The 12960-nt window shown below is 59.6% G+C and overlaps 1 protein-coding gene across 4 annotated transcripts in view; it reads right to left on the bottom strand.

The window, feature by feature from the left end:
• Positions 1–3995: 3995 nt before the first annotated feature.
• Positions 3996–12960, bottom strand: part of GGA1 (golgi associated, gamma adaptin ear containing, ARF binding protein 1) — a 21961-nt gene continuing 12996 nt past the window's right edge. For 2 of the 4 annotated variants that reach the window (XM_008067337.2, XM_021717232.1), the window contains exons 9-17: positions 12833–12952; positions 11546–11653; positions 10393–10545; positions 7631–7695; positions 7036–7196; positions 6363–6559; positions 5369–5538; positions 5026–5136; positions 3996–4938 (exon numbers count right to left, since the gene is read on the bottom strand). In XM_008067337.2, coding sequence (XP_008065528.1) covers positions 4828–4938; positions 5026–5136; positions 5369–5538; positions 6363–6559; positions 7036–7196; positions 7631–7695; positions 10393–10545; positions 11546–11653; positions 12833–12952 — 1196 coding nt within the window. In that variant the 3' untranslated portion in view covers positions 3996–4827. The remainder of the gene's footprint in view (positions 4939–5025; positions 5137–5368; positions 5539–6362; positions 6560–7035; positions 7197–7630; positions 7696–10392; positions 10546–11545; positions 11654–12832; positions 12953–12960) is intronic. The other 2 variants (XM_021717233.1, XM_008067338.2) reach the window with 2 other exon arrangements.

The following is a 12960-nucleotide window of genomic DNA, read 5'->3' on the forward strand; positions in this document are numbered from 1 at the left end:
ACTGGACATCTGCTGCCTGTCCACTTCCTCACAGGAGAGTCAGGCAGGCCCCATGGAGGTGGGAGGAACCGAGACAGGAACCCACCAGCTGCTGCTGCTAGAGCCAGAGCCTCCCAGCTGAGCCCACTGAGCTGGGCCCCTGCTGGAAGGAGATGCTAGGCAAGGTTCCGTCCCCCACCTCCCTTTCCCAACAGGAAGGCTGCTGGCTGGTGACTGGGGGTGGTGTGGCAAGGGTACCCCATGTGCCATCCCTGCTGCCTCCCCGGTTCCAGCCCAGCCTCCGGCCCAGACCACACTGGACCTGGGCTTGTCTGGTTCCCTGCTGGTCTGAAGGTCCCTGAGGGCGAGGCCTGGATTTTGCCCTTGTTCCTCCCAGGCTTACCCAGGCCTGAGCCCCAGTTCTGGCCTGGGGTAGGGTCAGTCCGTGTGGGCTGTAGCAGCAGCTGCAGTAGAAACTCCTGGAGCCACATTATCAGCTTCCTGAGCGCTTGTCCCGCAAGCCCTGTCCTGGGCTCCAGACTCCCCTCCATCCAGATCCAGGGGTCCTGGGCAGGAGAGGTACCCAGCTTTTCTGGGTCCAATTCTGTGCCTCTTGGCTGAATGGTAGGTAGGCTTTAGGGCCCTCCCTTGCCACACTTGGATGTTGAATCATAGAAGGCTGGAATCCCCAAAAGTTGAATCATAGACTATTTCTTCAAAGGATGTTGTCATCAGAGACTTAGGGACTCAGAAATTTCGATCAGAGAATGTTGGGATCATGGCTTTTTTGAGCTGCAGACACGGAAGGAGGACCTCAGGTCAATAGCCGTACCCTCCTGGGGCCCTTCCCAATAAAGGGATCTGTTGACTCGTATGGTTCTCCACTGAGCTGGGTCTTCATCTGGCTCCTGCAACTCCCGAGTGCCCAGTAATGTGCCAGTCCCAGGGGCTCAATAACCACTTGACTTGAAGGACAAGTGAACACCACAGCAGTGGACACTTACCTGCTACCCAAGACAGCAAGAACAAAGCCCAAGGGTGTGTATGGGGCTGCATGCTGGGCTCAGGCTCTTACTAGCTGGGTGACTTTGAGCGGGGCAGTTTACCTCTCTGCATCTCAGTATCCTCCTTGGTAAAATGGAAATAATAACAGTACCTATCTCATAGGTTGTTAGGAGTAAGCAAATTCATGCATGTAAAATGCCTTCAAAAGTGCTGGCACTGTTTTCTGTTATTGAGTCAAGTCAGGACTGGAGAAGCCCTTTACCCCCACTTCTGCCTCAGTTCCCCCTACATGTGGCCAGCTGCCTTTGGATGGGACAATGGCCTCCAGTGAGGTTGGTATCATGTGCCCATTTTACAGGTGGGTCGCTTGAGGCTCCTGGCGCAAGGTCTTTAGCTGAATTAGAAAGCAGATCCCACAGCCTGCAAAGCCCATACTTGCTCTCCTGCTGTGCCAGGTACTGCCTGGAAACTCCAGAAACGCAGGCTCTGGCCTCCGCCTTGCCCCCTGTGGCTGCTTTGAGGAGCCCCAGCCTCCGCAGATTTGTCTGTGAAAGCCTATGACAGCCAGGTGGTATGTGCTGGTGAGACTTGAGAGGATGTGGGCAGGAAGGCCAGTGGCAGGGAAGCAGTGGTAGCAGGGGTCGGACAGGGGCTGCAAGAGCAAAACATCCTATTTCAGACGCAGACAAACGGCTGTTTGTGGCCTCGAGTGGCTAGGTGCGTGCTATGATTTCTGGGGCTCTAAAACTCCCTGGCCCTTCCCAAGCCAAAAGAACTTTTCAGGAAATTGTGGAGTGGGGCTGTGGCCAGGGACTCCATCACTGCCCTGACTGCCCCCAGGGAGTGCTCTCAGAGGGCAGGTGGCCCTGTCACGGCAACACCTCCACGCTGCTGGTCCAGACTCAGCCCCTCATGTGGCCTCTGAGCCACTTCCCACGTTCACGCGGTTGTTAAGAGGATTAAGGGGGAGACTGGAGGGACCAGGTCCAGCACGGTGTCAGGCCTAGGGCGGGCTCCTCCCATCTCCCTCCCCGGGCCAGAGACTGGGTGGAGGGGGTCTGGGGCGGCCCAGGCCAGCAGCGGCCTTGCCTTTCTCTTGGCTGCTGTGAACAGAGCACAGTGTGCTGCGGTTGCTAAAAACCAAAATTAACGGCGGCCTCCAGCCAGACAAATAGAAATGGAAGTGTGGCCTCGAGGTCTGGGCAGTCCCACTGCTCTTGGCACGGTGGTGGGGGCCACCCTTCAAAAGACAGGGCACACGCCTCCCCAGGGCACCTCATCTCAGCCTGAGGACAGCAGAGGCTCTGGGACTCCCTTGCAGTGGTCTGGACCTCTGTCTACACAACACACAGCACTGGGGAACGACTCCAGGGAGCAGGGGCCCCGCCCGCCTCTCAGGCAGGCACAGGGCTTTCGTTGGCACCCCATGTCCTGCAGGGTGTCACGCTGAGCTCCTGACTCACGAGTCCCCACCAGTCAGCGAACGCTGAGGACAGGACCTTGCCCAGCCCGGGAGCTGCTCAAGAAGCACTGGCACGACCAGCAGGGGACAGGTGGGCTAGCAATGAGGGGGAGGGGCGCCCCAAGGACCAAAGGGCTCCCTGTCCTCAGAACAGCCTGGGCCCTCCTGTCCAAGAACACCTCAGGCCTCAGGCTCACCGGTTCCTCTTGCTTTTTCAAACAAGAATCCTCAAAGCCAGAAAGGGAAGCACCTTGCTCAAAGTCACAAGCAAGCCAGCAGGCCAGGTTCCCTATGTGCCCCCCACACCAACCCACACCCCTTTCAATGGCCGTAACGGGACCCCGCTTGGGCTGGGACTGGCACCCTCGGTGGATGTCACAGGCATTGTGGTTTCATTTCATTCCCAAGACTCTTCCGACTAGAGACTATCTTTTGGAGGCATCACAAGTGTGGAGGCCAGAACCTTGAAGGGAGCAGGGAAGGGGACAAGAACAAGGCCATGTGGCTGGGAGGACAGCGTGTCTGGAAGCCAGGTGGGCCAGACGGTCTAAAGAGCCAGGCCCAGGGTGGGAGTCACACTCTAGGTGTCCAATGGGAGGCTCCAGAGACGCTGTCAACAGGGCTGACACAGAGCAGCTCTCGGCCTGGCTTCAGCGTGGCCTGGCAGGGAGGGGCCCCTCCCATGCTGATGAATGGGAACGCTCACAGGCTGAAAGCTGGGCCGATCTCCAGCGTGTCTCAACAGCCTCTGTGGAAGGGGCTCAGAGGCCAAGTTCAGGTTGGGAAGTACTGTGAGACAAAGTGAAAGTGGCTTCTTAAACGTGGGACTTTCCAGGGTCTCTGTGGGCACATCTGCCTGGGAGAAGTGGAGGGCAGGCTCCCCAGGCAGCCTGTAAGGTGGCCCTGCAGAGCGCTGGAGGGCGGGCCTTCCATACACAGCCCCTCCCCCTGGGCTAGCCCCCCCATATGACACTGATACTGATGGGCTCTCCCAGCTGGGTGGCCACTGAGCCATGCCCTGAGCCTGGACCCAGCCCCTCAGCTGGAGAACACCCCGATGACTAGGTGGGGGAGCCGCAGCTGGGAGTGAGGACCCAGCGTGAGGTCCCTGGGCCTGTTCTGAAACAAGCACGATCAGTGTCAGCTTCCTGCGCACCTCTGTAGGAAGGGAGAAGCCGGGCATGGGTCTGGGTGGTGCAGCACTGTGGTGGTGTTTGGAGGGCTGAGCGCAGCAGGAGGAAGCTGTGTGCAGCCAGGGGCCTCCCCCTTGGCTCTGCAGCAGCTGGGGCTCCAAGCAGGCACTGGCGGCCACTCACTTCCAGCTGGGACGGCTCTGGGCCGCCACAGCTCAGGGCTCTCTGGTGACTCAGCACTGGCCACAGGCCCCTGAGCTGGGCCTCTTCCGGTGCAGGGCCTGGGGGTGCCTGGGAGGGGGACCACGACCTGACCTCCCAAGACGGAATCAGAGGTCTATAGGGCAGCCCCAGGGACCCCGATCCTGGACCCCTCCTGCCTTCCTCAACCTCAGAAGGGCCATAACAGCGACTGGTCCAGGAAAAAGTACGTTTTATTTCATAAATACTCCTCTCACTCACACGCTGACACCACTTCTGACCATGGACAGATGGATGGACAGATGTGAGCTGCCCACAGGAGCCCCTGGCAGAGGCCAATGAATGAAGGAGACACACTGAGGACTCCAGGAGCCCCACAGCCCCTACTGGGGCCACCCGCCTCTGGCATCACCCTGGGCCCCCATAGCTGCTTGGGGGTCCTGATGGCAAAGGGCGGAGTGGGGTTCCCTCAGCTTGGCCCTCAGAGAATGTGGCCACAAGGCCACTCCAGAAGAAAAGCAGAGTCAAACCACACACCAGAGAGTGCAAACAGCTGGGAGTGCAGGTGCCACCCCCCAGTCACTGGGTTCCTATGGAGGAGGCCTGAGCTGGTCCCCAGCTCCAGCACGGCCCCCGAGTTATGGCTGGGCCTTCCCATAAGGCATAAGAGACAGGCGGGGAAGACCCCACCCCAGGCTGGGGTCAGGGCTGGGCCTGAGGTCCTGGCCCTTCTCTGACAGCCATGCTTCTTCCCACAACCCCAAGTTCTTCCAGGGCCACCAGCCCCTCCCTGCTCCAGGCTCCCATGGGTGATGGAGATCCCAGCAGTGCAAACCCAGGCCCAGCCTCCTGCTGGGTTTGGCTCAGCAGGGGAGGGGCCAAAGCAGGAGAAGGAAGAGTCACTCAAGTGTTGTAGGGTGAGGGGAGAAGCACCAGACCTGGGGGCAAATCGCCACGGGAGCAAAGGGCACCCTAGGCCACCACAGCCTCCTGCCCAGGCTGGACCGTGGCCAGCCCCTCTGCCCTTCCTCTCCCCAGCCCTCTGCTCTAGAGGCTCCCCCAGGATTCGGGTGGGGGGAACTGGTCCACATCCCCCATCTCGTTGTAGGTCTGGTCGCCCATGGCGAAGGTGAGCTTGTAGCGGAGGCGAACCTTCTCCTGGGGCAGAGATGGTGAAGGCAGAGGGATCAGAGCAGAAGAGGCCGCCCCACCCCCATGGTACCCCATCACAGCTGGGCCCCTCACCTTTTGGGGGTTGGCAAGGAGCAGGACCTGGGTGATGGCTGAGGGGTGGACGATGGGGTTAAACGCTGGCAGCTCTGTGCCCGAGGGAGGCTGCAGCTTCACTTTCATGACCTGTGGATGGTAGGGTGAGAGGGAGCACTGCTAGCCCTAGCTGCTCTCCCCAGGTACGAGGAACCAGGCCCAAACCGCCAGCTCCCTCTGGGGGCCCTGGGGTTCTGTCCTTTGGGTCCCTTCTACCCCGACTCCCCAGCAAAGGAGGGAGACCCTGTCCCCGCGGGCTGCCTCCCCACCAAGCCCCAAGTCGCCCAGCCTTGAGGGAAGGGAGGTGCCCAGTTCGTGTCACCTTGGGGACAGCCGACTGGAAAACAATGTTGCGTATGGGCTGGGGTGCGGTGCTCAGCATGGAAACTACCACCACCAGCACATCGGAGCGCCCTGGCAGTGGGTCGCGAGCAAAGTGGAAGAGGACGCGGAAGCCGTGCTGGTCATACACGGTCACGGGTAGGATGCTGCCTGTGGGGAGAAGGTGGGAGGCGATGGGGTGGCCCAGCCCCAGCACATCTGCTCAGCCCCTGACCAGCTCACATCGGGTGCTGGCTGCTCTGCTGGCCATGAGCCAGCAAGCCCCTCACACAGGGCCTCAGCCCTGGGCAGCAGTGCAGTCAGGGGCACAGATGCCCTGAAAGGGCAGGTGAACCTCCAGTCTGTCTGAGGATGGAGACAGGACACCTGCCCTGAAGCTGAGTCACATCCCAGGGTCCCCCAGTCCCATGTGGCTGCTTCCCAGAGTGCTGAAGTGAAGGACTTGGGGGGGGGGGTCGGGCTCTTGCTGTGTGAACCTGCTAGTCACTCTCCCTCTGAGCTCAGGGTCCTCTTACTAAGAGAGGGGCACTGCTACCCAGCTCCTTGGGACACTGAGGGTGCTACATCTTTGATCACAGTGAGCTCACAGAGAATGATGCCGAGAAGACCAGTTAGTCATTGCCTGTCTGCTCAGAGCCTGGGCTGGGCAGTGCCCCCCTGCTGCTCTTGGACATGGGTCATCATCATGGTTTAGTTCTGTACTCTCGGGGACCTCTCTGTGTTCCAGTCCCTGCCTCCCTGGGGAGGGAGAGGGTCCAGGGTCCAACCCCTAAGAGGTCTCTTGCCTGTGTAACTCTGGAGTTTATAAAGCAGTCTTGTGACCACTCTGGGACAGATGAGGAAACTGAGTGCCGGGAAGGGGAGGGCCTTGCGCCGAGCCTTCCCCTCGTCACCAGTGACAGGGCCAGGAGAGCCCTGCTTTCCCACCTGCCTCCCCAGGCAGAGCACCTGACAGGGCAGTGAGCCCCACTCACTGGGCTTGATGGACTCCAAGGGCACAGTGATGCTGGCCAGCGAGAGCTCAGTCGGTGCGGGTTGCTGCAGAGGCCCAGGCAGCTCTGGGGACACAGTGTGGAGGCGGCTGGTGGCACTGGAGCTGGGGGAGCTGCAGCTGCTGCTCTTATTCTGCAGATCCCGAAGGGTGAGCCGGGGGGCTGGTTGCTGCTTCTCCCTTGTTGGGGGACAGTGTGTTAAGAAGTGATTCTTTGGTAGCCAAGAGGTCAGGGCACAGGATAGGCTGGACCTCTCAGCCCTGTCCCTGACACATGGCTGTCTCTCTGGCAGCATCTGCTCGCCTTCAGAACTGGCAGGTCTTGCTCTCCCTCCACTCTCTGCCCACCCACTCTGGCTCAGTGTCCCCTACCACTGGTCCTTGGGCCTCTGGCCTTTCTCTAGGGCACTGGGAATGCCTGGGAAGGGCGCATGGACGGGGACGGGCACAGGCCCCTTTCTCTCATTAACTCTGTGCTCTGTGAGATGGGCACTGAGCTGTGTCCCCACAGCCAAGTGCAGTGCTTGGTACCTGCTGCTCCTAACAAACCAGCGGTGAGCCTCCCTGAGGGCCTGAGCCAGGCGAGCCTAGCAGATGCTGCTGGTCTGTAGGGACCAGGAGGGCTTCCACCTGGGCCAGCCAGGACAGGCCCTCACCATCGCACTTGCTGGGACTCCGGGGGCAGTGACTGCTGCAGGAGGGTCTTCCCCAGGAGGTCCAGGTCATCCAGGCCGCTGCTCATCTGTGTCGGAGGCCGGCTGTCGGTGCTGGGGGTCTGGGCCGGAGTGGGGGTTGGAGGCTCAGCGGCATCTGAAGACTGAGCAGAGGATGCAGGTGGGTGGGGCTGTCTGAAGAGGTATCAGGGTCCCCCAGCCCTCAGCCCCTCCTCTCCCTGCCAGTGACATCTGGAAAAGCAGCCACAGAGGTGAGGACCACAGACCACTCCTGTCCAGATGCAAGATGGCTGGGCCTGGCTGGAGGTTCTGTGTTCCAGGGGCCTCAAAGTCACAAGGGAAAGGAAGAGGGAGCGCCCATCTCAACCCTGAAGCCTGGTCTGAGAATTGGGGGAGACATGGCTGGAGGTGAGGAGGGGACAGCCTGCCTTCCTCTCCCCTGGGGTGGGGTGTGGTGTTTCCTGTCCCAGGGTCCTCTAGCCGAGCTCTCTCCCTTCACTGCGCCCCTCCGGCTGCCTGTCCCATTGCTCTGTCCCTGAGACTGAAACAGGCTGGCTAGTTCCTGGTCCCCTCCTACCTGGAAGCTGTTCCACCCAGCACCATCCGAGCTTGGGCCTGAAGTGGGTGTGGGGTCGCTGAGACCTGAGAGGAAAGCAAGACAGAGGTGAAGGAGCTGGGCTGACCCTGCAGCGACCAGAGAGCTGAGGGCGACATGTGCTGGCTTGGAGCATCCCGGCTCCCCCCACCCGCCTTCTGAGACTCAGTTCAGAGAGGAGAAACCCACTTTCACAGGGAACCAGCAGCAGAGCAGAACCAGAAACAAAAGACCCCAGCAGCTCACTCTGCCGGTCCCACCCACTCCCCCTCTTCCCAGAGAGGCCATTCGGAAGCCCATGTGACCACAGACATCAGGACTTCATCTTCACTTATTCGCCAGCAGCGGAGGGTTGGGGGTGGAGGGGAAGAGGCTCCTTCTCACAGACTGGGCGAGCAGGGAGCGGCACTGTGCCCGATGGTGACTGACTGGGGGGACACCTTCAGAGCAGCTGTGAGCAAGGCACTGTGCTGGCTGAGGTGCAGTGTCCCTGTGTGTACAATGACAGCATGGACTAGGGCTGGCACGTGCCAACAAAGCTGACTGGTGCCAAGGAGGGCTGTAGCGTCCTGTGGATAACCTTGTGAGCCACCCTGCTGATGGGAGGAAGGAGCAGGCCACCAACCAGCCTAACCTCTGCCTGCCCTAGACACCCTAAGTCCACGCCAGATCTGACCTAGAGAAGACAAGTTATCCTGTTTCTAGCAAATCCTGAATAAGTGAGATCGAAACTGACAAAGGCAAGGGTACCAGGAAGCTGTGGGGGTTGGTTTCTTCTTCCAGACACATCTCTTTGAGACCAGACATAACGAAGTGGTAACTGCTAACATTTCTTATGCCCTGATGTGTTGGGCCCTTCAGATGCTGGCCTTGCTTAATTCTCGAGTAGCCTTAAAAAGCAGGAGCGGGGTTCTCAGCCCTCTGGCAAGGACAAGGGAATGGATGCTCAGAGGGGCTAAGTATCCTGCCCAAGTTTATGCAGTTGGTAAGTGGTAGAATCCAGGCTTGGACAGAGCATGGCCTGATTGCCAGAGTCTGAACACAGCCCTGCCGTGTGACCCCAGGGAGTGATCCCACGCCAGGCCAGCCAGAGCAGGCCCTCACCACCGCGCTTGCTGGGACTCTGGGGACAGCGCCTGCTGCAGGAGGGTCTTGGCCTCATCTGCGAAACGGAGAGAACAGCAGCATCTATACCAGAGGAAGTGTCTGAACAGGGCCAGGAACACCCGCTGACTGACAGGAACACTGTCCCCCACCTCTCACCCTTCCTGCCAGAGAGAACAGTTAGGACGAGTCCCTCTGTGGCCACATGGCTTCCTCTGCTCCCCAGGGTGGGGTGGCGTGCTGTCCTGGCACTTGTGTTCCTGTGCCCACATGCTTGGCCTCTGGGCTGAAACCAGACGGAAGCTGGAGGCCAGGGCTCTGCGAGGCAAGTCAGAGACAGGAAGTGCACAGCACACCTCGCTGCTCTCAGGAGGCGGCTCTGCACCAGCCCCTGCTGGGGCCCGGTCTCCTGCCATTACTTCCCCACCCAACCGCCCCGTCGGGTGGCGACACCCGGTGGGACTCCCAGGGGATGAGTATTCATGTCATTAGGTATCCTTTGCCTCTCTGCAGCACGGGGCAAGGCCCCCCCCCCAGTCACCCCTTGGCCCTGGATGAAGAGGGGCAGCTGGATGGGACTTGCAGGTCAGCCTCTCAGGTAGGGTGTCGGCTCATGGGCCCAAGAAGGGCGCTTCAACCGAGCCCACCATCCCTGCAGCCCCTTCCCATCCAAATCCTCATTTTCCTTTTCCTGCTTAGAGACAATGAGTCAGTGCAACAAGAGGCTTTGAGTGTGGCTTCAGAATCAGAGCCTGCTTCAAACCCTTTTTGTACAAGTTGCTCAGCTTTTCTAGGCCACAGTTTCCTTATCTGGAAAATGGGCTATTAAGGGCACCTGTCTGTGGTGGGTGTGAGGAAGTCTAAGACAGGACAGAGTGCAGAAGACTCCTTGGACCCTGAAACAGGCTGGGCCCAAGGAGTCTTCTGCACCCAGTGTCTCCCAGGGCCCTCAGGACACCCATTGCTTCTCCAAGGCCCTCGGGTTGGGTTTTACTTCAGAATTGGCTCAGAACAGCGGGACCTGGCAGGGCCCTCACACCTTCAGCGGCTGTGAGAGGAGGCTGCTGGTAGGCTGTGCTACCTATCAGCCCTTGGATGGGCTGCCACACCCAAGAGAAGTGGGGAGCCTGACAGCAGTTTGGCCAGTTGGGATGGCTCTACTTCTTCCCAGGGCTGAGCCCGGCCCTCTGCTGGGCTCCGGCAGGAGCCTGCCAGGGACCAGCTGGGGCCACTGAGTACCTGGTGCTCTGGCCCCAGCTTCTCTGGAGCTTCTGGGGACTGTGGCACCAGAGCTCTCCCTCTTCCTCTCTGCAGATGAACACTGCTGAACTTCTGCCTGGACAGCTCCCAATTCTGGGCTCCGACCTATTGCAGGGAAATCCCCTGGTTTTCTCTCAGGCTGCCAGAGCCTGAGTGTGGCTAGCTTATCAGAGCTGGGTTAGAGGCTGCCAGCCTCACCCCTTGACTTTGCACAAGCTCTGTCGCTTCTGAGCCTCGGCTTCCTCAGCTGTGAAGTGGGCCTCATGCCTACCCCATGTCCTCCATAGGATTCACATTTGGAGCACACGAGGCTGATGCCGGGGGCATCACACCCCCTTGCTGCTGAGCCCACCCTCCTCCGGGCCTGGCCCCTTCCTCACCCAGAGACATGAGCTCGTCGTCAAGCAGAGAAACTGAGGCGCTGGGCTGCTCGAGGTTGGCCTGCTCGCTGGGGCGGGTGGGCATGGCTGGGTAGGTGGTGCCCGCAGGAGGGAGGTCCAGGCCTGAGAGGTCCAGCAAGGCTGAAGTGCTCCCTGAGGGGAAAGAATAGTCTGGCATGTCCTGGGTGGAGACACTTGGCTCTTAGGGTCCACAGGGTTGAGGGTGGCAACACCTGCTCCCACCCTTCACAACTGGCCTCCTTTCCCCTTCCTCAGGCACACCAGCTCTTGTCTGGAAGTTGCTGCCAGCCCCTCTCTCTGGCATGCAGTGGTACTTCTGTCCAGAATGTGTACCCCTCTTATCTCTAGCTGGCAAACTGCTATCCGTCCTCTAAGGCCCTGCTTAAACTTTGCTGCTCTGGAATGGTGCCACCAGCCCCCCTTCTTAACAGAGCCCATTCTAACCCCTCCTGTGACCCTGCAAGGCTGTTCTTTTACCCTTACTAGAACCCAGCTACAATGCTTGTGTGCCTTACTCTACCTCCCATGTTCCGATGATGAAATCAAGCCCTGGGGGTGTCGCTTAGCTTCACACAACAGATGCCAGATTTGATTTTTGTTTTGTTTTGTTTTGAGTCAAAGAATCTCACTCTTGTCCAGGCTGTAGTGCAGTGGCATAATCATAGCTCACCACAGCCTTGACCTCTTGGGCTCAGGCGATCCTTCAGTCTCAGCCTTCCAAGTAGCTGGGACTACAGTGCACACCGCCATGCCTGGCTAATTTTTTGATTTATTGTAGAGACAAGGTCTCGTCATGTTGCCCAAGCTGGTCTTGAATGCCTGGACTCAAGCGATCTTCTTATCTTGACCTCCCAAAGTGCTGGGATTACAGGCATGAACCAAGATTTGTCAAATGAAAGAAAAGACTTCCTCCTTCCACCTGTCCTCACCAACCCCCGGGCTCCCTCCCCCTACCCCACACGTAGACTTCCTCCCACAGCTATGGGCTTGGCACAGACTTCACCCCCAGCTCCCTCCCTGGGGCTTTCCCCATCTTAAGGGGCCAGGGTCACCTGGGACCGGTACACCACCCTGCACTCTCTGTGCCCCTCTGGCCTGGCAGGTCCTTCCAGCTTGCCTGCTACCTCCTCACCAGGGATGGAACTGGCTGTGGCATCACCATTGACCTCCTCGCCCCGTACCAGCTGCTTGTACAGGTTGATCACCTGGGTGAGGTTGTCGTTGGCCTGCAGGATCTCCGCTGGAACAGGCAGGAGGGGAGGGGTCAGGCTGAAGGACTGTGGGGGCCTCTGGTCAGGAGAGGGGATGGGCACCCTACATGCATCCCAGCCTGTATGGCAGGGGCAGGGCAGAGGCAGGGCCGTCCCTCTCATCTGCTCAGACTCCAGCCCTCTGCTACCTCCCATCCCCCCTTGCTCGCTCTCTGGGCCACACTGGCTGGCTATCTCTGAACACACTGGGCCTACTCCCACCTCCAGGCCTCCCCACCAGCTCACTGTCTGGCTGTCCCAGATCTTGGCATGGCTTCTTCCTTTCCTGTCTTCAGGTCTTCACCCAAGAGTCACCTTGGGGAGGCCTCTCCTATCCCCTAGCCTGTCCCACCTCCATCCCCTCCCTGTTTATTTTCCTCCATGCCACTTACTACCATCTGACAAGCTCAGTGCTCATGGACTTGGTTTATAGTCTGTCTCCTCCCACTCAGCTACAAGCTGCCCGAGGAGGCTTTTGTCAACTTTGATCACTGCCGCACCCCTGAGGGCCTAGCACAGTGCCTGGCATCCACCAGGCCCTCACCAACATTGTGTCCTGGATGCCAGGGCACAGAGCAATCTGGGCAGTGAGTCTCTTGGTTGGGGACCAGGCACCTGGCACGTGGGAGGTGCTTGGGGAGCTCCTGCTAGATGAGGGGAGTGGATGATACCCCGGCTTCTGCAGCCCTGGCTACAAAAGGGCAAAGATCAGGGAAGAGTCTGGATGTGGCCCTGACAGAAGCCACAAGGCTCAGGTGTGGAACTGCTTGGGCTGTGGGCGCCATCTTCGTTTCCAGGTTGCCTTCACCAGGGAGGGGTGTCTGGAGCAGACAGCCCTCAGTCTACCCCAACTGTCACTGTTCTTATCTGTGATCTGGCAAGTCACGTCCCTCCCTGAGCCCCAGCTGTGAACTGGGGGACAGTTCTTCCTCCTGGCTTATGGGCAGTAGCTGAGATGCCTGTGGAAAGGCCTGGCCCACAGGGTCTCTCAAAGGCACGGCACCCATCTCTGAGTTCTCAAATGGAAAAACCCCAAGCCAGTGCTGGAGAAGAGGGCCCCCTGGTGGTGGCTCCTCCCAACTACATACACGCAGCAGGGCCTGGGAGTGGTAGGGGAGTGGGTGGAGGGAGAGCTCCGGACCTGAGCCCAACGGCTGTCCCAGGCTCACCTAAGGCCTCATCATTGTCCTCTGTGTCGCTGGCCAGTCGGAACAGCGTAGGCCGCATCCGCTCACAGCGTTGGTATAGTTCCTGGGGGCAGAAGGGTGGGCGGGTCAGCGTCCTGGGGGCTCTGGAG

This window comes from Carlito syrichta, unplaced genomic scaffold (genome assembly GCF_000164805.1).
Source record: "Carlito syrichta isolate Samal-C Ts95f unplaced genomic scaffold, Tarsius_syrichta-2.0.1 Scaffold309481, whole genome shotgun sequence".
NCBI classification, from domain to species: domain Eukaryota; kingdom Metazoa; phylum Chordata; class Mammalia; order Primates; family Tarsiidae; genus Carlito; species Carlito syrichta.